The sequence below is a fragment of the Pseudophryne corroboree genome, chromosome 1 (assembly GCF_028390025.1).
Source record: "Pseudophryne corroboree isolate aPseCor3 chromosome 1, aPseCor3.hap2, whole genome shotgun sequence".
Lineage (NCBI taxonomy): Eukaryota > Metazoa > Chordata > Amphibia > Anura > Myobatrachidae > Pseudophryne > Pseudophryne corroboree.
In genome coordinates this window covers 859,767,343-859,792,623 of record NC_086444.1, presented here as the reverse complement: position 1 = coordinate 859,792,623, position 25,281 = coordinate 859,767,343, and the positions used below count along the sequence as shown (strand labels likewise).

The following is a 25,281-nucleotide window of genomic DNA, read 5'->3' as shown; positions in this document are numbered from 1 at the left end:
TCAACCCAAGTTGTGCCTCTGTCAGTGGTAAGGCATCACCTCCGAGTTGCTCCACCCAATAGGGGTGGGGGCAAGGGTCGATGTGAGTAGAAGAGTTCCACGTCTCTCCAGGACCACTTCAAGCCCTGTGTATATGTAAAGGATATATAACACAACAACTTGGAATAATATATTTACAGCTATTTTGACTACATGCTGTATGCAGTACCAGATTAAGGTCCACATGGGCCTGGAGCTGAAATTTATGAAAGGCCTATTGCGTGCCTTGGCAGGAGGTGTGACAAGCGCTGCGGTGGGGGTGGTCTAAATAGGGGGGGTGGCCTGTGCCATGGGTGTGGCTATCTCCATGGAGGTCATAGCTAGTGCCTACCTTCAACAACTTAATAGAGGAGCAGAGCAACAGACACATACACACACACATACAGTTGGCGATTCTCCATGATGCACGGGACCACTACACAAATACAAATGACATACTTCTCCAAAATACCAAGATTTTAGTCAGTCTTAAGACATAGGGTAAGGCATTGCTACTAAGCAATTAAGTTTTCATATGACAATAATTTCTTAACAGACCAGTTTAAAAGGAAAACATTTTTTAAAGCATGTGACGCAAGCGACTTTATGCTAACTTTCGGGTGGATCACCCCACTGGTCATCGAAGTGGGAATTTTGAAGTGAGGGTATGTGAAAAGAAATGGGAGTACTGTTACGCGCGCCAGGGGGCATGGCCACTGAAAAGGAGTGTGTCCTTAACAGTATATGCATTAGTGTGCCCCCTCCTCTCCTAGCCTGTAGATGCATTAGTGTGGGTAGAATCTATATCCCCATCGCCATAAGAACCCGGATGTGACATCAGGTGAGGGCGGAGGTTGTCTTATGCCGTTACAGCATTTTTATTTTTTCTCCAATCTAGGTTCTAAGTTATTTATTGTTTTTTGGCTCATTTGTACCCTCACCACACTTTGGGCCTGGAGTCTTACTTTGCTTGCCACAGATTACTATTCCCAATAGATGGTGACGTTGATCCAGTGCCATATGGAAAGTGTCCTCTCGGCAAAGTGGATCAAGGGGAGACTGCCAGGATCCTGCACACACAATAGACCGCCGGTCAGCATGCCGACCAACAGGGACTATTCCCACTCGTGGGCATTCACGACACCCATAGAGTCAGAATAGAACCTGTGTCGAGCGCAGCTTCGTTGCGCTCCCCCCTTCCCCTGCCGGCCATATCCAAGTATCCTGAATGCCGGTCACCCATACCTAATGGGCCATACACACTGGGTGATAATACTGAAAGAAATGAACGATCTTGTTCATTAATGAACGAGATACCGATCACATCTTTCAGTGTGGAGGCATCAGCGATGAACGATGCGCGGCCCCGCGCTCGTTCATCGCTGGTGCCCCATCGCTTTTGCATGCAGGCCAATATGGACAATCTTGTCCATATTTGCCTGCACTGCTATGGAGCAGAGTGATGGGGGGAGTGAAGAAACTTCACTCCCCCCGTCACTGCCCCCCGCCACCGGGTCGTCTATCGGCAGTATACGCCATCAGGCAGATCGCGCAGTGTGTAGGGCCCATAACTCATCTCCTGACCATATTTATATAAACTGGAGAAGAGATAATGTATCTTTTTTTTTTTTTTTAAACAAACTTACAGTATCTCCATCTCCAGATAGTGAAAAATAGGTTTTTCCCTTCTGTATCTCAAGTGTCGGCACTACATTCCTACAGGAATGTATGCTGACATACACAGATAATGGGCCTGATTCAGAGCCGGATTTTGTGTGTGTGTGTGTGTGTGTGTGTGTGTGTGTGTGTGTGTGTGTGTGTGTGTGTGTATTGCATATGGAACTCTGCACTCTGTACCTTAGAAGTCAACTCGCCCGGTGCCCTCTTAAACAGCTCTGCGACTGTAAAATAGCCAAACAATCATAAGCGGCACTCACGGGACTGCTGAATATCGGGGTGTCGGACCCGTCCATTTGAGGAGTCCCGTGAGTGCCGCTTATGATTGTTTGGCTCTATATATATATACTGTATACTGTCTGTGTATATATAGATCTATGGGGGTCATTCAGACCCGATCGCACGCTGACTTTTTTCGCAGCCGTGCGATCGGGTCTGAACAGCGCATGCGTGGGGTCTGCAATGCACAGGCGCGTCGCTGGCCAGCGACGGGGGTCGCCGGCCAGCGATGAAGCTAACGAAGAAAAGTGGATTGACAGGCAGAAGGCGTTCGTGGGCGGCAACTCACCGTTTTCTGGGAGTGTCCAGGAAATCGCAGGCATGCCCGGCTGTTTCCAGGGAAGGTTCCTGACGTCATCTCCATCCAGGATCTTCGCAGCGGCTGAGTAAGTCCTGGGCTGTGCAGAAACTGCACAAACTTTTGTTTGTGCAGCTGACTGCACAGTCCATCGCACCCCTGCACAGCGATTCCCCCCTCCCCTGTAGGCAGCGATTACCTGGTCGCAGCAGTGCAAAAAATAGCCTGTGTGCGACCAGGGGTGAATTAGGACCTATCTCTCGCTCACTCTCTCTCTCTCTCTATATATATATATATATATATATATATATATATATATATATATATATATATATATATATATATATATGTATATATATATATAGTGGTCGAAGTGGAAATTTTGAAGTTGGGGTATGGAAAAGTGAAGGTTGTGGCCACTCAAAAGGGGGCATGTCCATAAGTGTAGTGTACCACACCATATGCCCCTTATACACATTACGCACCACAATAGTAGGCCCCCTTATACTATCAAGTACTAGTGCCCCTTACACATTATGTCACACGGAACGAGCCAAAATTCACATTATGCCACACAATATGAGCCAAAATTCCCACGGAATGATCCAAAATTCACATTATGCCACACAGTATGAGCCAAAATTCACATTATAGCACACAGTATTAGCCAAAATTCACATTATGCCACACGGTATGATCCAAAATTCACATTATGCCACATGGTATGAGCCGACATTCACATTATGCCACACAGTATGAGCCAAAATTCACATTATAGCACACAGTATTAGCCAAAATTCACATTATGCCACACAATATGAGCCAAAATTCCCACGGAATAATCCAAAATTCACATTATGCCACACAGTATGAGCCAAAATTCCCACGGAATTATCCAAAATTCACATTATGCCACACAGTATGAGCCAAAATTCACATTATAGCACACAATATTAGCCAAATTTCACATTATGCCACACAGAATGACCCAAAATTCACAATATGACACAGAGTATGATCCAAAATTCACAATATGCCACACGGTATGATCCAAAATTCACATTATGCCACACGGTATGAGCCGACATTCACATTATGCCACACAGTATGATCCAAAATTGAGGGACAGGGAGAGTGACAGAGAGAGTGACGGCAGGCACAGGGAGAGTGACAGGGAGAGTGGCAGCAGTGACAGAGAGAGGGACAAGGAGAGTGACAGAGGGATAGAGAGAGTGACAGAGGGACAGGGAGAGTGACAGCACTGACAGAGGGACAGAGAGAGTGACAGCAGTTACACAGAGTGACAGCAGTGACATGGAGAGGGACAGAGAGAGTGACATCGGTGACAGAGAAAGTAACAGCAGTGACAGGGAGAGTGACAGAGAGAGTGACAGCACTGACGGCGGGATAGAGAGAGTGACAGAGGGACAGTGAGAGTGACAGGGAGAGTGACAGCAGTGACAGGGAGAGTGACAGAGAGAGTGACAGCAGTGGCAGCACTGACAGGGAGAGGGACAGAGAGTGACAGCAGCGACAGAGAAAGTGACAGCAGTGACAGAGGGACAGGGAGAGTGACAGCACTGACAGGGAGAGTGACAGAGAGAGTGACAGCAGTGGCAGCACTGACAGGGAGAGGGACAGAGAGAGTGACAGCAGCGACAGAGAAAGTGACAGCAGTGACAGAGGGACAGGGAGAGTGACAGCAGTGACAGAGGGACAGGGAGAGTGACAGCAGTGACAGGGAGAGTGACAGCAGTGACAGAGAAAGTGACAGCAGTGACAGAGAGAGTGACAGCAGTGACAGAGAGAGTGACAGCAGTGACATAGGGAAGCAGGGTAACATTACCTAGTGAGCAGCGGAGGTGGGGAGGGGCTGTGGTCGGCAGCGGTGCAGAGGCTGTAGTTGGCGGTGAGAAGGCCATGGGCGGCAGCTGTGTGGAGAAGACTCTGGGTAGCGGCGGTGCGGAGAAGGCCCTAGGTAGCGGCGGTGCGGAGGAGAAGGCCCTGAGTGGCGGCGTTGCGGAGGACAGTATGCGCGGTTGCAGTGTGGAGAGAAGGCCTTCGGTGTGGCTCTGGTGAGGTCCCTATGACCTCCATCATTTTAAGGGAGGGCACAGTGGCATCTCTCCCCCCTCCCCATATCAGAAACAAAGGCAATTCCCTATTATCTGCTCTCCCCCACCTGTGGTACACTGAACACAGCACCCGCCGTCCCCCCCTCCCCCGTGTACAAACAGTAGTACTCTCATATGCACTGCAGCCAGCATGAGCAGCAGCCAGCTTCACCCAACCTCCAGAGCAGCGCAGCATTCAGGCACCAACCGCCGCTCCCTCCCTCTCTTCATCCTACCCATGAACAGCAGGCGAGCGGCCTGCTCCGGTGCCCATCACCCCGCTCATCTGACAGACATGGATTGAAGGTAGCCGGCCGAGAAAGGAAAGCAGCAGCGCTGCCCAGGCGCTGCATGCACACATACCCATGGCCGGCCACCAGCACTCCGCCACCCCGCAGCTGCCAGCCTGCCAATACTCCCTCTCCATCCCCACTGCACCCTATTACCACCCACACATGTTTGTAAATACCCGGCTAAGTCTGGGGGGAGGAACTGAAAGTAGTGGGGAGGACGGCTCCTCCCCCCCACGTCACTCAACACAGCAGCAGCATAACTACTCTAATAGGCTGGGGGGAGGAGGCGCACGAGAGGAAAAGAGAGAGCGGCTCCTCCTCATGCTCCGACCGTGAGCTGGGACTTGAATGTGCACACTGGGGCGCTGTGTGGCGGCGGGTGCAGTGCTGGTGGTGACGGCATACAATGAGTCAATGTGACTCATTGTAATGCCGGCGTTTATGGGCCCCTTCACTGCGGCGGTCGGTTGGGCCTATTTTCAGTGGGGGGCCTGGAGCTGCAGCTCCATCCGCCCCATTGTTAATCCGGCCCTGCTTACACATGCAGCAAGCCCCCATAGACTGCCCCTACGCTCCCCTCCCCCAATAATATTGTTCTGCTACCTCCACCCCCATTTATATTTATTTAAATTGTGCCTCCTGTTCCCCCTTATATATAAACTTGTGCCATCCCCCCTTATATATTAATTTAACTTGTACCTCCCCCTTATATATTTATTTACCTTGTGCCCACCCCCCTAGTATACTTACTTATGCTACTCTCATCTAAAATATTATATTAAGATGTGCTTTTATTAATTTATGCTACATGAGCCCTTACATATTTATGTTGTCCTCTGCCCCAGTTATATATATTTATTTACACTATAACCACATTACCCCTTTTATATTTTAACTGCACCTCCTGACCTCCTTTATATTGAACTTGTGGGCCTGTTCCCCCTTATATGTTTATTTAACCTATGCACACTATCCCCCCCTTTATATAGTTATATAACTTGAGCTTCCTGCCTCCTCCTCTAAAATATAATTATTTAACCTATTCCCCCTGTCCTGTTACTGTACATTACATATGTACTGAAGTTCTGACAGCACCCCAGCACCTACCTTGCTCTTCTGACAGGGTACATGGTGAAGAGGCAGCCAGTTCTACAGTACATCAGGTGCGGGGGCGGAGCTTCGGTAGTATGGGGCGGAGCTTCAACGGGTCAGGGGGCGGAGCCTCGGAAGATTCAGGGGTGGGTGCAGCCAGTTTCGTGGTCGGAACTCGGAGCTTCGCCCAGCTGGTTCGTGATGGAGGTTACTGAGCAGCAGGGAGATGAGAGAGCTGTGCTGCTGGTGATGACAGGAATATTTCTTCCTGTCATCACTGGCTGCATTACATTGGAGCCTGTGGGCCTATTTTCAATGGGGGGCCTGGAGCTGCAGCTCCATCCGCCCCATTGTTAATCCGGCCCTGGCTGTATACAAATCTCTTGGAAAATAGTCACTGGAAAAAATTAGACATCCAAAGTAGTACCCAGCTCAGGTATCCAGATATAAAAAAAAAGTCATAAATATTTTTTAAGTATTTTTTTCGACATTAGATGCCAAGTTAAATACACATATAAATAACAAAATATTCAGATTTTCATTCCATGGTTTATAACTCTACAGTCAGCTGGGAGAGTTCGGCCTGTGTAACGAAACACACACTGCAGTGTCTGTAGGTGGTACTCAAGTGTAAATTGTATGTAATACGCTGTGGTGTGGACTCTCCCTGTGATGGCGTCATCCCCCTACACTGCCAAATGTGTCAATTACTGAGAGTGTTCACAGATATATTCCTGTTTTTATTTATGGATGTTATATCTTGCTCTTCACATCACTTATATTTGCACATCATAAATATGAACTGAATATTTGGATTAGCAATTAATGCCTTCATTTATAAATGTAAAAAATACTACTCTAGAATATACACAAAGGAACAAACTCAATGTTAATCCTTTATATATAAAATAAATATTTATTTATATTTTATATCATGCAAAACATATTCTCTTGCAGTTACGTTAACCATAATTTTAGTTAACTAGGACAACAGAGCATTGTTGTAATTAACACAGATTATTCTGGGCAATCATTAGCTCAGTACATACAAGTCACACCTTTAAGTCCTTCATTTCCATATAATTGTTACATAAACTTAGTATTTATCCAATAGCCAACAAATATCAGTATGTCCTGTATGGGATGCAATTAATTTACCGGCTGTCGGGATACCGGAATCCCGTCAGCCGGCGAAATGCAGCCGGTTGGAATCCTGACCACAGCCCCTAGTTCCCACTCGGGTGCTTGGTCCACACCACCAACTGAGGGGAAATATAACAGTGTGGCGAGCCGGGCCCAAAACGTGGCGAGCGCAGCGGGCCCGCAAGGGGACTCGGAGCACTCACCGTCACGCTGGTATGACATACCGAACTCCCCTATACAGCAATATCGCAATGAATCTCACTTCAAGCTAATAGGTCTGAACATTACACAAGTAACTTTTTATTTCTGGCCTAATCCCAGTATCATCACACCATCTCGGAATACCCCAGAAACATATCACATAGTGCTCCATAACTTTCCCACCCATCAACCTGGCCTGTCATTAGGAAACCATTGCTCTCACGGATAAAACTTCAGCTTGCACTATTGCAATAATAATAATAAGAAAGATGGCAGTGCCGAGATTCCTAAAAGAGGGACAATAAAATGTGCACTATTAAGCCCAGTACCCACGGGCCGATGCAGGAGAGATGTGTGCTGAGTGAACCGCTCAGCACACATCTCTCCTGCCGCTCAGCACAGCGCGATCTGTACTGAGCGTGCGGGGGGATACGGGGGGCCGCTCGCTTCACCCAGCGGGTGAAGTGAGCGACCCGCTAGATTGGCCTGCATGCAGGCCAATCTAGCAGCAGCGATAGCGAAGTGCGGGGCCGCGTATCGCTATCGCTGAGGGGGCTACACACGGAGCGATCATGCTGATATTCTAAGCAATCTAGTCAGATTGCTTAGAATATCGCTCCGTGAGTACCCCCCTTTACAAAACAAGTAAAATGCTTTCATCCTGTTTGTACACAGGCTTTAGTTCTGTTTCAATGTGCAAGTTAATATCATTCAATATATAAATTGCTTCCTAGGATAATTGTTTTTATTTATCAAAAACAATAACAAAAATCATTACTCAGGACAAATTCACAGGTAAGAAAGCACTGAACGTGCATATTGTTGCATACTCACTTTGAAGTGTTTTCCAGGATAGCTTTCACTTCTTGTGCCTGCTCCTTCCCAAAGTATACCACAGTGAGATGAACTCTCTTGTCCTGGTTTATGCATACTTCTCTGTAAGAAACAAGCCAAGACTTAAGCTTCCATACCAGAAAGAAATGTAATTGTGGCAATATCACATATGTACAGTGATTGGTGAGGCATACTGCTCCCTATCCTCAGCTATGCACCATGCAGCTCACTAGACTCACTGCATTACTTTCTCACTTATGGGACTGGCTGCCCTATAAAAACTGGAATATAAAACACACAAATACACTAAATGTAAAGAGTGCGGTATACAGTAGTGCATTGGCGGCTGTGGACCCTGCGATAAATGCAGCTTGGTGAGAATAGCCTATGTTTAAAATACCCTTTAATAAATGCCCTAGTGGCTGATGACAGCTTGTGACCACAATGTATTTTGACACAAACTATATAAATAACACGAGACAGTGATTGGGATGAAATTTGGCCAGCTTTTAAGTAATAGCTAAAAAGCTTACATCATACATACTGATTGTTTGCCTATTCCATCTGGGTGGGAGCAGGCAGGTGAGAGATGCAGTGCGGCCAAACAGAAGAGGGGAAGATGTATTAAGCCTGGAGAAGTGATAAAGCAGTGATAAGTGGAAGGTGATAGCGCACCAGCCAATCAGCTCCTGTCATTTCAAATCCGTAATGCTTGGCTGGTGCGTTATCACCTTGCGCTTATCACTGGTTTATCACTTCTTTATCTCTTCTCCAGGTTTATACATCTGCCCCAGAGACCTGTATGTGATAGTGTGGGTAGTAGAGCTGGGATTAGGGTAGGCTCTTGCAAAGACATTGGTTTTCAGAAAGCCTTTGAAATGTCAAAGGCCGGAGAAAGGTCTGATCAGGGGCAACACTTCGACATTCCCAGAATGTCAACAGATGAAATGTCGACACTGTCAGAATGTTGATAGTAGGGTTAGGCTGTGGGTGATTGGGTTGTTAAGGCTAGGCACTAGATGGAGGGTTAGGGATAGCCAAAACATACTTACAGGAAGGTCTGACCCAGAAGTGCCAGTTAAATTATTGCTTTGACCTCAAAGTCGCCGCTGGAGCCGAAGCAGTGGTGTGGGCCACCAGGATGAAATGTCGATATTCTACCATGTCAACATTTCATCAATGTCTTCATGATGAATATCTACATGGTCAGCGTTGACATTATGACCATGTCGGCATTTCATACTCAACCCTGTTCGGGGGTGGCTATTTTTTTTAATAGTCCCATTTTCGTGAACAGATTGAATATGGTTTATCCAGTGTATGATAAAAGGCATGACTCGGAACATGCAAGAATAAGGTAAGTATTACCCAATGGTATTCGGGCGCTGTGAGGCGAGATGCTTGGCTAAGCAGCAGCCTATGTTTAGAGGGAAGTCATTCCCTGTACGGTATACTAAGCAGAAAGAAGAACGCTGCGCTGCCAGAGGAAAGGACAATATCAATCACTAAGTGTATAAATTTTAAGAACAATTTATTAAAAAACATTAACTCATAAAAAAAAAACAGTATTCTGTGCAAGATAGTATGCCAAATGCATGCATAAAAGTGAGATTTTACCCAGGTGTTGGTTCAGGACATGTGTTTTGTATTCTATAGGATCCGTTCCAAATGTTACCCTTAAATAGTAGAAATGTCCAGTTAGAATCCACTGTGGAAAGTCCCTTTTAGATGATAGTTAGAGAGTCCATTATAGGTTCCATATGCCGCTAGAGGGTTAATTGCAATGTCCCATGAAATGGTGAATACCTCATGCAGTGCGGAGATTGGATGGTGCCTCTCTGGGACTCCTCTGGATAGCTGGTGAACAGTGAGGGCTGGTTCGGGTCCAAATCAAAGTTGTCCTGTTCCAAAAGATGAATACCTGACGCGTTTCGCTGCATCAGCCTTGCCACTTTTTCAAGCCCTCACTGCTCACCAGCTATCCAGAGGAGTCCCAGAGAGGCACCATCCAATCTCCGCACTGCATGAGGTATCCACCATTTCATGGGACATTGCAATTAACCCTCTAGCGGCATATGGAACCTATAATGGACTCTCTAAATATCATCTAAAAGGGACTTTCCACAGTCGATTCTAACTGTAAAATTTCTACTATTTAAGGGTAAAATTTGGAACGGATCCTATAGAATACAAAACACATGTCCTGAACCAACACCTGGGTAAAATCTCACTTTTATGCATGCATTTGGCATACTATCTTGCACAGAATACTGTTGTTTTTTTTAATGAGTTATTGTTTTTTAATAAATTGTTCTTAAAATGTATACACTTAGTGATTGATATTGTCCTTTCCTCTGGCAGCGCAGCCTTCTTCTTTCTTCTTAGTATGACTCAGAACATGTCTCTAAGCACAAAAACATTCTGATAAATATCATTTCAGAAATGCTTTTAGTATTAATTCAGCAGGTTTCCATTCATAAGCTATGGAGCTTTCACATTATTTATAGTCCTATATAAAAGTCAGGAAGATGTAATGTTGCAGTGCTATCACAAATGACCAATGCCTTCCTGCCTTATGATTATAAATTGGTTTCCAGCTATAGCTAAACTTTTGATATTTTAATTAAGCAAAATAATATATCGGTCTTCTCTGGCATACAACTGACTGATATTTTCAGCACAAGCCGTAGTACTAATCTGTGTTCTGCCATGCTTCGTTCCTGCCTTACCTTGCTGATAAATTGCATTAATCTCCTGGCTTCTACGTTTTGCAAATTAAATATGTAGAATGACTTATGAAGCACTCTTTCTGATTGCTGACTTTGTGCTTTTAGCAAAATAAACAAGTGACCCCCACCTCAGTCTCTACCCACACATTTATTTATACACGTTAGTAAATGGGATAGTGTGCAGAAGTCAGTACAGGTACATTCAAAGAGAGGCTGACATAGGTCTGCTACAGAGAAAAATGTGTTTTGTCAACAGCATAGACTGAAATGGGGAAAGGCAAGTTGGGGGAGAATGGAAAGGAGGATTTTACTGTTGCCGATGTGGAAAATGATAAAGTATTTAAGTGGCATCCTGGTCATTTGCTGCCGGTTCTGACGCCCCAGCTCGGCAGGCAAATTCAAATGCCCGCCCAGCTGTGACATCAGGACGACACATCCAGCAGCTGATCTGTAAGGGTTACGTTATCTGCATGGCCTCTCTGTCAACAAGGTCTGTACACAACTTAAGAGATATTTTCAGTCTGTAGGCTGGAGAAGATGGAGGAGTCAATGAAGACACCCAGACTTGGTGGACAACGAGGGAGAGGCTATCAAGAAAAAGAGAAAAGAGTGGTGACAGTGGTAAGTGAGAGGGCCCAGATTGGGAGTGGAGTGGGGTGGGGTGGGGTAATGAGTTATGGTAATGTTTCATTTAAGTTATCACAGGGACATCTTGAATGAGATGGCAATAGGGAGAGTCTGTCTTGTGTGACTTCACTCAATGTATGCCTAATAGGAGAAAGGGTTAAATACAGAATAACTACACACACAAACTACTGTTCAAACCAGAAGCTTAAATATATAAATAATAATTTGCAAAGAGGAGATGGTAGCTTTCACTTACACAGGATTACATTTGGACAAAGAATCCCTACAAGCATGTTTCCTATAATTCTCCTTCAGTTGTCCTTCATCAATTCGCCTTCAAATCTGCCAAACCGTGAAGCAATTATAACCTGCCCTTTATTTTCCAAAGTATTCTCAAGAAGCTGATCAAGCTCATTTATTACAGTGACCTGACATAAAATATCTATTGATGGCCGCCAACATAAGGGAACCTAGAGACGGGCAGCCATCAGCCGGAGCAACAGCCAGTTCTGCGTCTGAGTATGGTTGCTCTATGGGGATGCAATCACCATCCCAGCAATCAGGATCCCGACTCTGGAATCCTATGATTCAGAAAAACTAAAGCTTCACAGAAAAATAAGCAAATTTATTTTGATGCAATGAAAATTGGATTTTCTAAAAATAACTCAGAGCTGTTTATGAAAATGACAGTAATAAAATGAGAGTGAGCTGGGGTATACTTCACAGCCAAACCTGTTTATAACTAGAACACACAGGTTAATGTGGTATTATTAAAATGTTCCTAAAGCATACAAATGCAATTTCTTTATGCACAACTTTGTAGGTTGATTATATTCTGTAATATTTCTTGTTTTATTAATAACCAAAATTAACTATAGTTATTTGCCAAGTAGAAAAAGAGAGAAAGCTGCAGTATCTGCAGGTGGTAAAGAGCAGGTGCAAATAGCAGATGATGATGATGGTCGCAAGTACTAACGAATTGCTGGTGACCAGCTGGCCGCTGGCGGTGATCAGGACTATCCTCCTTGCTTAGCCATATATTATGCTTTTGTGCGTACTTAAAGAAATGTTTTTGTTTTTTTTCTCAAACGCCACATGAATTGTATTTAATGCGTTCAAGACTTTTTTACATTTATACTAAGGTCTAATATTGAACAAATGGCTATGACATAGTGGCGAGCTATGCCTGAATTTAGCAGGGTGATTGCTGCAGGTTCGCACATAAACGCAATTGCAGATTATTTAGTAAATAGAGACAATATCTGTATTTTGGAGTGTAATTGTATCCACCTGTGTATCAGCCCCACAATTTCCACGCAGAAAGTGTTATGATCAGAATCTAAACCAGAGTCCCAGAGGTGTAATCATTAAAAACTGGGTTACTTAGATTAGAAACATTTAGGGGACAAGAGGTGATAGTCCATCCTTCAGAGGCCCTTGATCTGCTGTTTCAATCATGTGAGGAGGCCAGAGCATGTAAGCATACATTCCTATTCAAGAATGGCAAGCTCAAAATCATGCTCAGAAGACGTGAGTGTGGCCTCAGTATGAAATGAATGGGCCCTTACGTTTGGGGCTCTAAGCTTACTGAACTCACTGCTACGGTGGTGTTTTGTCACTCCCCAGAGCTACGTGACCTAACCCCTGTGCCACAATGTCAAAATATAAGGAATATACTTTAAGTAAATACAATGTACAGCAGAAGCTATTTGTCTATGGAAAAATAAACATTATCATGTCAGGCTAATCCAACATGGAAATAGTATTCTATGGAACATGTGGACACTACATAAATAAATGTTAATAATAACGTTGTCTAACCTGAAATTCTGCATGAACTGCTGAAACTTGTCTGCTCTTCTCGCCAAGGGGACAATGATATTCACAAGAACATTGGCCGTGTTCATCTTCTCATTCTTCACTTTCACAATGGGTCCGAATGGTCGAAAAAGAACAACTCGTTTGAATTCTTGAATTCTATCCCCTTTAAAAGACAGTTCATACAATGTTCCTTTATCACGTTCTGTTCTATAAATACCTAGAAATTAATAAAACGAAATATTAGTAGTTCTTAAAGAGGGTCTCATTTCAGAGATTATAGGGAAAACTTTCACTGTATGAAAATTACATATAGTAATGTATAATTATGTTGGCACTGCTTGGTAGGCACATGACAGATGATAAGGAGTAGACCGGTCACATAACATACAAAAACATTCATGTGTCTACAAAGTCTAACCCCTATACAGTGCAGTCCCAACTGACCAGTATACTGGGCTAGGTTAACAGTGTTGGTGGTGTCTTGGTAGAAGGTAAGGTGCACCATTCCTCTAAAAGGAGGTACTCAAGGGGGTGATTCAGACCTGATCGTAGATGTGCTTAAAATAGCACATCTAAGATCAGTTTCTCTGACACACGGGGGGACGTCCAGCACAGGGCTAATCCGCCCTGCATGTCAGGCCTTGCCCCCCCGCACGGCGACGATGCTTTCACACCTGCCAAGTAGCTCCCTACCTGCGCAGCCTAGCTGCGCTAGCAGGTGTCTACCCGCCACGTACTGGGTCGCAGCTGCTGCGTGTCACGTCACGCAGTCGCCACGGCCTGCCCCTGCAACAGTCCGGACATGCCTTGTCCGGACTGAGCCCACCAACGGCATTCTAACGCCGTTGGCATGCACTTTCCCACCCCATGACCGCTTCTGCCTGTCAATGAAGCAGAGGCGATCGCAGCTGTGAGATGTTTTCACAGCCGCTGCGCGTGTACACTCAAGAAAAGGCTTCAGGCTGCGATTGCTGTTGTAGCAGCGATTGGGTCTGAATTAGGACCCTAGTCCATTTTGCTGCCACTGTGAGTTGTAAACTGTGCTATAACTAGAGGCTTGGATGTCCCAGGCAAACTTTCATGGTGGGCCTCTGATAAAGATGGAAACCATCTTTGTTCATAGACTCCATATTGCTAAGCTGTTTATAATTGTTTATCAGATCAGAGTTGATATTGGAAAGAACTGCAAGGCGTTGCACTTTGAGTGAACTATATTGAAACCTTCTTATGATCTATTTTTATTACTTTTCTGAGTAAAATATAAATGTCAGCAGCTAGACATATAGGCTTCACAGGTGTCCAGTTTTTTGCGGTATGAGAGGTGTGAAAACATAACTAGACATAGCATGTCTCATTGTTAGCAAAATTCCCCTAACTAACCCATTTAAAAGCACATACAGTATAAAAAATATAGGCGTTGGCAAATATATTACGTATAAGATAAGAGTTTTATTAGCCAATAGGATTAAGCTTCGTGTCAGGAATCGACAACACCATATGTTAATTTGTATCCTTTATAATGTACTGCTTGTAGGAAATAAAGCTCTCTGCTCTATTACTTTCCACTTTACACACGTGTGGCTAGTTATTACAAAGGTTATTTTGTTGACTGGTCACTGGCTGCAGCCGTGTATGAACCTGATGCTGACTGACTGAATGCAGGCTTGAACTTGGTTAAGCAAAGGGTGCCCTTTTCTGTGGTTACCTTTATCACCTCCTATTTGATTTCATGTCAGTTTCCAAAGAATACTATTAGATGCATGGGTATTACTGGGAATCAATGGCTTGGTAAATTCATAAATGAGAAGTAATAAGTTCAGTCTTTTCATCAAAGGAACGTATCAGGGCTTGGTAAATGCATAATGAAAGAGGAATGAGTTAGTATAAAATCTATATTTGGAGAGTAAGGAGAATCAATGTTTTATTAAATACATAAATACAAGAGAAGAGAAGTAATGGATTGGTAAATATGTAATAGAGATGCCGGCTGCTGACTCCTGTAACTGAAAGTTTCTGCAGCTCACATTGCATAAATTTCATATACATGGCTCGATACAATCAACATGTCGAAAAGCAAAAATATTATCATATACGTATTTAACTGGACCTATAATTTGGATATAACATGATTATAAATAGAATATACAGTCAAGCATGAGTTTGAAGCATGTAGCAATTGACATAAGACAAACATATTTTTGGAGTGAAATTTAGTAATTTTTAATCTGCTAAGGTCTCTCCTGTTTCGTGCTGCACAGAGGATGCCGGAGTGCCGGAGCAATCGTCTCCCATTGCAGTGATAAGACAGACCTTAGGGGACGGAGAAAAGGTCCACTCTGTGGGTGCCAGAAATGGGGAAAGTATTCAGCAAGAGGCAGTGGGGAGGGGGAGGGACGAGTACAGTGGTGACCCAGCATCCGCCAGGTCCCTTTACTAGTTTAACAATAATATTCAAACATTTCAGGTGCTGTATGCACAAAAGCGATTCTTGGGTGCTACGGTCAGTGTTTTTTTGTTTTTTTTAATTGCGCGCACCGGTAGTTTAATTATGTTTTTAACTGATTTACTCCCATGCAGCCATGTGCTGCCACTCAGTGCCTCTCTTTAGGATGGGAGGAGTGGGAGACAATCAGATGTAGCCAAGTGGCAGGCCTGCACACTATTAATCTGAGGCATTACACTGTGGCTTACTTAGCTAGTCACTAATCTCTACTACCAAGAGGACGAATGGTTGAAATTGGAAACTGCATCCGGCTCATTCAAAGCTCTGTTGGGCTGATGCAGAGTTAACTCCAATTACTCGCTCATTGCGAACCCAGAACAAAATACATTGATCTTATGTCAGGTTGCACGCATCCATGTGACTGCATTACCCTATGCTAGGTTTCAGAGTCATCACCATTATCAATGCGCACTTGCATCAGCCCTATCCGAGGTGTAAAAAAAAATGCATTTGAAATCAGGCATACTTACACGTATGCCCGATTCTGCATAGCCTGCAGTTGCTTTGGCACAATCTCTCAACTTGCCAACACAAACTTATCCCCGTTACCACCCAGTTACGCTTTCTCAACCATCACTAGAGATGCAACAGTAATGGGTAGAACTCAGCATTGAACCAAGATTCATACATACGTCACACAGCAAGTGCAGTTAGAATAGATACATCCACAAAATCTGTGCGCTTTCCACAGTGCTTCGGCCCTTGAGTGCTTGTCCTGTGGTGCCGCTGTACCCTGCATAGCCGATATAGTAGTGTTTTATTGGTGTATTATCGGTCAATGCCATCTTGGTAAGTCAAAGTAGTACTCTCAGGTCAGTTTATGACCTTTACAGGAAGTAGCCATAATGTCGACACCACAGTATGCTGTATGGTTGAAATGTTGATACTGAATGTGTCAGCACATGTAGAATACCAACTTGTGAAATGTCAACATTCTGCGTGGACTGGCAGCGAATGGTTAGGCTAAATGAAGGGTGGGCTAGGCTGCAGGAGGGGATGTTAGGCTCAGGCACTAGAGGAAGGGTTAGGGGGTTAGGCTAATTAATACCACCAGAAGTCACGCAGGATCTGCTGGAATTCATCAGTACATCACTGCTAGACATGAAAGACAGTGAGAGAGCTGCCGGGCCCATCAAACTAGGTAAGTCAACACTAGGGGCGTTTCATTGACATTCTAATCATTTTGAGATCTCATCAGTGTCGATATGATGAATGCCAATGTGGTCAATGTAGATATGCCAAGCATGTCGACAAGCTGTGTGCTGATATTACGACCATGTCAGCAATATAAATTTCAACTAAATATACCACACCCATCTATACTAGTGCCCAACTGTGCCATCCATCACCAGTTATCACTACTTAAGATTTTGTCCTAGTGACTACCAAGAACTGATGAACATATCGCGTTTCATGGAAACATGGGTTGCTATAGGTGATGCTCTCATCAAGATCAGTTCTTATAACTGTTTAAATAGTTTTGAGACAACTGGCAGCCTCTTCAACTACTGTATATATGTACCATATTTAAATAAAGCCTGTTTCCACATTTTATCTGTTTTTCTTTTTATTGAAAGGGGAAATCCGAGTCTGGGCTTCCAGTCCACTACGTATAGGACACGCATGTGAAGATGCATGCATGCAGGGATCCTCATACATTGCCAAGGAGCTAAGTATAAAATATCAGGTTCTCAACTGTAATGCAGCTTACCCAGCCCAAAGCTGCATTTGCAAGTAGTGAGTCCTTTGAGAAAAAAAAAAAAAGGTGGTGCAAAGTACACAAGTTCCCTACATAATATTGTGTTTCTTAATCATACTGTACAGAGGCACGCCCCAGTATGTGGTGGGCACCTTGCTAGAAGCCTGTCTCCTTGATACACCAATGACTGTATGCTGATAATACTATCATTCAGTATAGGTTTTGGCAACTTCAGGTTAGTAGCAATATGTAGATAACAGAATGGCGAGAAAGTGGCACAGAATAATTAGAAAGTAAGAAATTTGGTGGCATCGTAACCATATGGATTAGAAGACTTAAGACTAGTCATTTGATAAATAATAAAAAAAAAATTAAGCAGGGACATCTACCTACATGCATCATTGCTTGAAAAGTGATAGAATGGAGAGTGAAAAAGTACCAGCTAATCAGCTAGTGGGCTAGATGCATCATCGTTTGGAAAGTGATAAAATGGAGTGTGAATAAGTACCAGCCAATCAGGTACTAACTGTCATTTTTCAAACACAGCCTGTGACATGGCAGTTAGTATCTGAGTGGCTGGTACTTTTTCACTCTCCATTCTATCACTTTCCAAGCGATGATGCATCTGGCCCATCATCTTATATAATAAAAGGCTAATGAATTCCTCTGATAGAGGTTAGGAACAGCAAGTGTTTTATGTGCTAGATGGCGCCTGATGGAGCAATTCAAGTGTTGTTCTGTTCTGGCGCGCACAGCCGCCTGCGCTGACATTACTGTTATGTTGTTCCATCATTTTGATGAGCTGGTAACTAGTATATATATATATATATACACACACATATATACACAAAGCAATGCATGGATGGCTTCTATGACATTTGCATGGCTCCTGGACCGTGATGAAGGTGCTGTGGCACCGAAACAGCTGTTGGTGGAGAGCAGAGCCGGCCCTAGCCAATTTGATGCCCTAGGCAAAATTTTGTCTGGTGCCCCCTAGCTCCGCCGCTAGTTCTGCATCTGTACCTGCAACGCTTAGGTGGTGGGGCCCACCGGGGGGTTACCCTGTGGGCCAGTTCAACTCTGCACAATGCCACACAGTAATGACCATAATACATATAATTCCACACAGTAAAGGAACCTTACACATATGCCCCACATTAGTAATGCCCATAATACACATAATGCCACACAGTAATGCACCTTACACATATGCCCCACATTAGTAATGCCCATAATACACATATACTGCCACACTTGCTGGTTATACAAAAAGATCAGTATCAAACATGTAGAAACTGTCCATTCTCTTCACTATTCAGTGTGTTTGCTGGTGTCTGTTACTCCCGTTAACTGCATGCCCTTTACTTTATACTGTGGGAGCTAAATGCTCTGCCCTCCAGTCTGATGTGTCCGAAAGTCACGCTGCACTGATGTTTCATATAGAAATAGCACAACGCAACTTACTGACCACGTTACAGTGCTAGATGGCAGAGGATTTTTACGGTATGGACTGACTAGGAAATAAAGTGTGGGGAGAACACTGCCCATGTTATGTCCCTGCAGACACCTGGGGTTTGCACAGGGACAAGGGACACACACAGGATGGCAGGGTCCCCCTCCCCCATGTGCACAAGCAGTATAGGTGATGTCAGGTTTCTGTGAAGCAGTCTTCCAAAATACACATGTGTTATCATAAGAAGCCATCCAGTAATAACCTTATATAGTCAGTAAAAATGTCACAGGTCCAGGAATTGCATTTACTGGGCTTCTGCTGTCTGTCTGAGGTCTCACAAGTCAGGGGCATTCAAGCATGTCGGAGGAAGTTTAAGGCACAGTGTGCATTTTTTTTGACAAATGTAAACAGCAGTGTATACAAGTACTGATTGAATACATTTGGAAAGTAACAGTTAGTTTGCGGACTGTCCCTCTCAGCATGAGATACTGCAGGGACATGCTTGGATGCCCCTAGACATGCTTGAATGCCCTAGGCAAATGCCTAGCCTGACTATAGCTAAGGCCGGCTCTGGTGGAGAGCTGCGGACTGGTAACATGCATTGGAACCAATATTTTTCAGTTCATTGACTGCCTATCCATTGAATTGCACAATTGCACTTTATTTCCAAGATAATTATGGATTAATAATAAAAGGAACTTTTTTCTGCTACTTCAGGTGTGCTGGTACAAGTGGATTTTCTACATATATATATATATATATATATATATATATATATATATAAAAAATCAGGAAATAATCAGAGGTTCTCTGCATATTTATGTAGAGGAAGGAATTTATCAGCACTAACTGTATTTCTCCTAAATAACAATATATGAACTACAACTGCTGATTTGGGTCTGTTTAAACCATCAAGACATAGTAAGTTCCATAACTGCCAACATTTATTAAATTATAATTTTACTACTCTTACATTTCTGTAATAATCAAAATATTCCTGAATTGTTCATTTTAAACATACTATTAAGTATTCAGTAAAAGTGCTGGATTTTGATTAAAAAAAGAATAGGAGTACCTGTGAAAATGCAATTTATTTATTTTAACAAACTTCTATTTAAACAGGTAGCCATGGTACATCCTCCCCAGAACACAGCTAGAATTTGGGAAGGACAAATAACAGGACGCCAAAGTGCTGACTAACATAACTCATACTCTTTAAAGGTCACACATCTGTGTGAGTTTTCTTTAAATGGCTTAAAACAAGCACAGGGCAGGATATCTCAGAGCAAACGATTTATGACAGATGATATTTTACGTGAACCCTTATAGGCTGTTTGTAAAAGGACAGTACATTTCCAAAAATAGAATGGAGGTAATTTGCGGAGAACATAAAGGGCTCACTATGCATCTCAATATTCGCAAGCACGCCTATATTTTTACCAGGGTGCAACAATACCCCTTTTCCACTAGCTTTTAAAACACGGGTAAATGCACGGTGGGCGCGCATTTACCCGTGTTTTTTCCTAGTGGAAAAGGGTGCCCCTGCAAATTCCTGGATCAAGTGATCCGGGAATCCTACCTGGCGACACGGCTCCCGTTCACAGTGTATGGGAGGGCGGCGCTGGGAGATCATGTGATCTCCCAGCGCCGCCCCTGCCGCGTCACTAGCAGCGTCATCAACCCTGCCGGGTTGGTAAGTGCTATGGGAAAGAGGGCTGTAGCATGGGTCGCAGCCGTGTCAGGCAACGCAGCTGCGACCCGTGCTACAGATGTAAAAGGGGTATAAATAGGCACAGGAACAGTAGCTTGCACAGAAAGAAGAAATGACCCGAGAGGAGTGAAGATGGTACAAGACACAGTAGGTGCACCGAATGCAGAATAGATTTTATTTTGGTAAGCCAGGTTATGTTTTAAGCTATAAAGCAGTGCAGGTAAAATAAGGGAGCACCTGTAATAACCATGCCCAGTGAAATCTCTGTGACACGAGGAATGTAAAATAGTAAAAAAATACCTAAATCCTGTGGAAAAAAAATTGTATTTTAATTACCTACCGGTAAATCCTTTTCTCGTAGTCCGTAGAGGATACTGGGTTCCACATTAGAACCATGGGGTTTAGATGGGTCCACTAGGAGCCTTGGCACTTTAAGAAATTAATAGTGTGGGCTGGCTCCTCCCTCTATGCCCCTCCTACCAGACTCAGTCTAGAAACTGTGCCCAAGGAGACGGACATACCTTGAGAGAAGGATTGAAAGGCCAGTGGTGAGATTCGAACCAGAACACACAAACCAAGAGGAAAGCCATGCTAACCAAACTTGAACAGGAACAGCAACAGCTGAACCAACAACATTACTTAACCAAATAACTGTGCAGGAAACACGAAACACTGGGCGGGTGCCCAGTATCCTCTATGAACTACGAGAAAAGGATTTACCGGTAGGTAATTAAAATCCTATTTTCTCTCACGTACTAGAGGATACTGGGGTCCACATTAGTACCATGGGGATGTACCAGAGCTCCCAAACTGGGTGGCAGAGTGCGGAGGTTCCTGCAGAACTGATTGACCAAATTGAAGGTCCTCAGTGGCCAGAGTATCGAACCTGTAGAACTTAGCAAACGTGTTCAAACCCGACCAAGTAGCTGCTCGGCAGAGCTGCAGAGCCGAGACACCCCGGGCAGCCGCCCAGGAAGAACCCACTGACCTAGTAGAGTGGGCCTGTACAGATTTTGGACATGGCAAACCTGCCGTGGAATAAGCATGCTGGATAGTAAGCCTGATCCAGCGTGCAATTATCTGCTTTGAAGCAGGACAACCAATTTTATTGGGATCATAAAGAACAAACAGTGAGTCAGATTTTCTGTGATAAGCTGTTCGCTTTACGTACACACCTGCAAAGCCCTCACACATCTAGGGACTTTGAGGTAGAGGAGGTGTCGGTAACCACCGAACCACAATAGGTTGGTTGATATGAAACGCAGACACCATCTTTGGAATAAATTGCTGATGAGTTCTGAGTTCAGCTCTATCCTCATGAAAAATCAAGCAGGGGCTCTTGTGAGACAATGTCCCCAGTTCCGACACCCACCTGGCTGAAGCCAGGGCCAACAGTGTAACTGTCTTCCACGCAAGAAACTTTATGTCCACCTCCTGTAAGGGCTCAAACCATTCCGATTGGAGGAACTGCAACACCATGTTGAGATCCCAAGGTGCCGCGGGAGGCACAAAGGGCGGTTGGATGTGCAGAACACCCTTCAAGACGTCTGAACCTCAGGGAGGGAAGCCAATTGTTTCTGGAACAAAATGGATAAGGCCGAAATCTGGACTTTTATGGAGCCCAGGCGCAGGCCCATATCCACACCTAACTGCAGAAAAATCAGAAAACGTCACAGTTGAAATTCCACCACAGGAAATTTCCTGTTCTCACACCAAGAGCTGTATTTTTTCCAAATACGGTGGTAATGCTTAGACGTTACCCCTTTTCTGGCTTGGATCAAAGTCGGAATAACCTTATCTGGTGGGAGGAAACCGCAGTACCCGGAAGAAACCTACGCAAGCACGGGGAGAATATACAAACTCCACACAGTTAGGGCCATGGTAGGAGGTGAACCCATGACCTCAGTGCTGTCAGGCAGTAATGCTTACCATTACACCGTCCATGCTGCCCTGGTAACTATCAAATGCCATAGGAGGTCTAAATTACAGAGAACTGCTTACTGCTATCGCCTAATGCACTAACTGATCTCTCTAACAGACTATACGAATTGTGGCAATTTCACTCTTATGACTGAGGCATTATTAGCCCCTACTGGGACGCCATTATTGGGATTAAATAATGAATATAAGAGACACCAATAATTAAAAAACTTGATGTGGATAGTACACACACTTTGATATAGCCTTATAATAGGAACCCCAGTACAGACTTACTGCATGAGCTTTTATACTGCTAACCACTAATCCAGGGGTTTCTCAGGGTACTTGCAAGGGTGCCTTGGATTGGTGGTCCAGGACCAATTCAAATTATTGCCCTTATTTATCAATGAGTGATAAATTTCACTGCAAGTGATCAATTGCACCAGCCAATCTGCTCCTAACTTTCAAGTCACAGGCTGTGTTTGAAAAATGACAGCTAGGAGCGGATTGGCTGGTGAAATGTATCACTCACAGTGAAATTTATCACTCAGTCATAAATAAGGGCATATTTATGGTCAATGTCATAGGGGAAACCAGTGATGGCTGTCAATCATAAAATATGTGGACACACAGGAGCAAATCTTGTCTCTTACCACATAACTGAGCCTAAGGATGACATACTGTATAAACACAATTTACTTAATTTAATATTTCTTTCTAAATTTCTCAATAAGAAACATATAGCCTAGGGGTGCCGTGAAAACAATTCTGATACTCTAACCTATTTGTTTTATTATATGCTTGCCTATCTGATTAAAGAAAGGTGTGTACACACGGTAAGATAAATCTGTAAGATTTTGACTACATAGTCAAAATCTTATGAAAAGTAAGTGCATATCTCAAGGTGTTTTAGGCAGCTTGCAATACAGATTCGATCCCGATGCGCTCTCCCGTGGGGTCGGTATCGTAAGGCTAGATAGACTGTGCAGGCAAGTCAATCTCGACTATCCAGTGTACTATCTAGTACAAAGTATAGTCAAAATTGGCACTTAGTCAAAATCGTACATAGACAAAATCTCAAGCACAGATAGTCAAAATCTGTACTACAGTATCTGTGCTATTTGGCCTCTGGGGGAGTTCAAGGGAAATCACATAGTCAAAATCGCACATCTATTTGTTTTAAATAAATGTATCATTGTTAAATGTATAATTTTTGTATTAATTAGATACAGTACATAAAGATATATTTTTATTACACCTAATGGATAGTACCCAATGCTATTATTTTTAAGCGTTTCCAAATACTGAGCAAACCCGAGTGTCGTGATGAATTGGTGGTGTTTTTATTCTAAAGTATTGTGTTAAGAAAAATAATGAAATATAAAATGTGATTCTGCTAATAGAAAAAATAAATAGAAAATACAGTATTGAAATTAAAAAGCTGTTTAAATGGAAAAAAAAAAAGTGGAACAAAAATGTGTGTGCATAATTTAATTTATTTATTTTTCTATTCAATTATGCATTTCCATATGGTTTGTGTCTCACGACATGTAAAATTGGACAATTTCCTCTCTGCCCTACTTGTCGCTTCACATGATTACCCTTAATGTACAGTATGTAATATGGAAACAAATGATTACGGATGGTGAGCTGATAGTTTTAAAAAGAAGTCCAATAGCTACGTGGATGCTGATGGACATACAAAGGTTTTGAAACCTATCCATTCATTATTAAACACTGTAATGATGTGAGGTTAAAGAGAGGTTTTACCTAAGCAAATAAATATAGACAGAGAGCTGTTTCTATCTCTAGAGAGACAGCTCTTCAGTTCATAACTCCATTGTGCACCTCCGTCGCTGAATAATTCACCAAGATCAGTTTCATGGACATTGTGATGTTTTTACAGAAGCATCAAAGTGCTCAGACCACTAAAAGATCTAATCCTGTACACATAATCCTTGTGTAACTACAATTTCATTAAAGTAAACAGTCACAGCTGCTGCTTTAACTGTGCTACATTATTCGATCCAAATCTATAGTCTGCAGTGGGTGCCAGTTTCCCCATCTGTAATGCTCACTGCATTCGTCCCTGATTACATTTGTTTCACAGCCAAACTGATGCTAACTAGTAGATCTGTTCAAACATTCTTCATTATCTCAACACCTAGAAACTAGCTGTAGCTGAAATACTGAATTCACTTGTACAGTATAGTTAGTGTAACTAGACTTTGGAAAGAATATTTGTGGCTTTCTGTCCTTCTACATCCTTTTTTATATTAAGAACTTTTAAATCTGGGCTGGCTTGAGGACTGTTTGAGTGGAGTGGGTACATGGGGGTGCCACCCTATAGGGGGCAGAGTACAGAACACATAGGGTTGCATATCATCAGGCATTCCTCCGGATAGTCCGGAAATGGCATCGCTGTCCAGAGACTGTATATTTCCGGATGACTGGTGCCCAGGAATCTGAGAATCACATAGTAGGGTCTGGTGTCGGTGACATCCCTGTAAGTTCCCAACTGGCCAGCCCACCCTGCCACCTCTAGTCTTATCTGCGGCTTCTGCAGTTGAATTTCCTGGTGCTCCCTGTCTGACTGCGGTGCATATCATCACAGTCCTCCCCAGCAGATAACAGGCACTCTCCCTTCCCTCCCCATGGTGAAAAGTGTTCATAAAGAGTAGGCATATGCTGTACCCTATATCATATTTCTCATTTATTTCCCACTCCCAATGAGGCTATATTGACTCTCGGGTTACAGACGTTTTAGCCTGATGGCCTCTCCATACGGATCGTGGAACACAGTCTGTTCATTGATGACATCAGGCTGAGGGAATATACAAGTGAAGGGGTCTTATGTAACTAGATGTCT

The 25,281-nt window shown here is 43.5% G+C and overlaps 1 protein-coding gene across 7 annotated transcripts in view; it reads right to left on the bottom strand.

Moving 5' to 3' along the window:
- The window catches only part of CSGALNACT1 (chondroitin sulfate N-acetylgalactosaminyltransferase 1), a 558,708-nt gene that overhangs the window by 92,699 nt on the left and 440,728 nt on the right, over nucleotides 1-25,281 (bottom strand). For all 7 annotated transcript variants that reach the window (XM_063919982.1, XM_063919986.1, XM_063919985.1 and 4 more), the window contains 2 exons: nucleotides 13,127-13,343; nucleotides 7,950-8,051 (listed from right to left, as the gene is read on the bottom strand). In XM_063919982.1, the coding sequence (XP_063776052.1) occupies nucleotides 7,950-8,051; nucleotides 13,127-13,343 (319 nt within the window). The remainder of the gene's footprint in view (nucleotides 1-7,949; nucleotides 8,052-13,126; nucleotides 13,344-25,281) is intronic.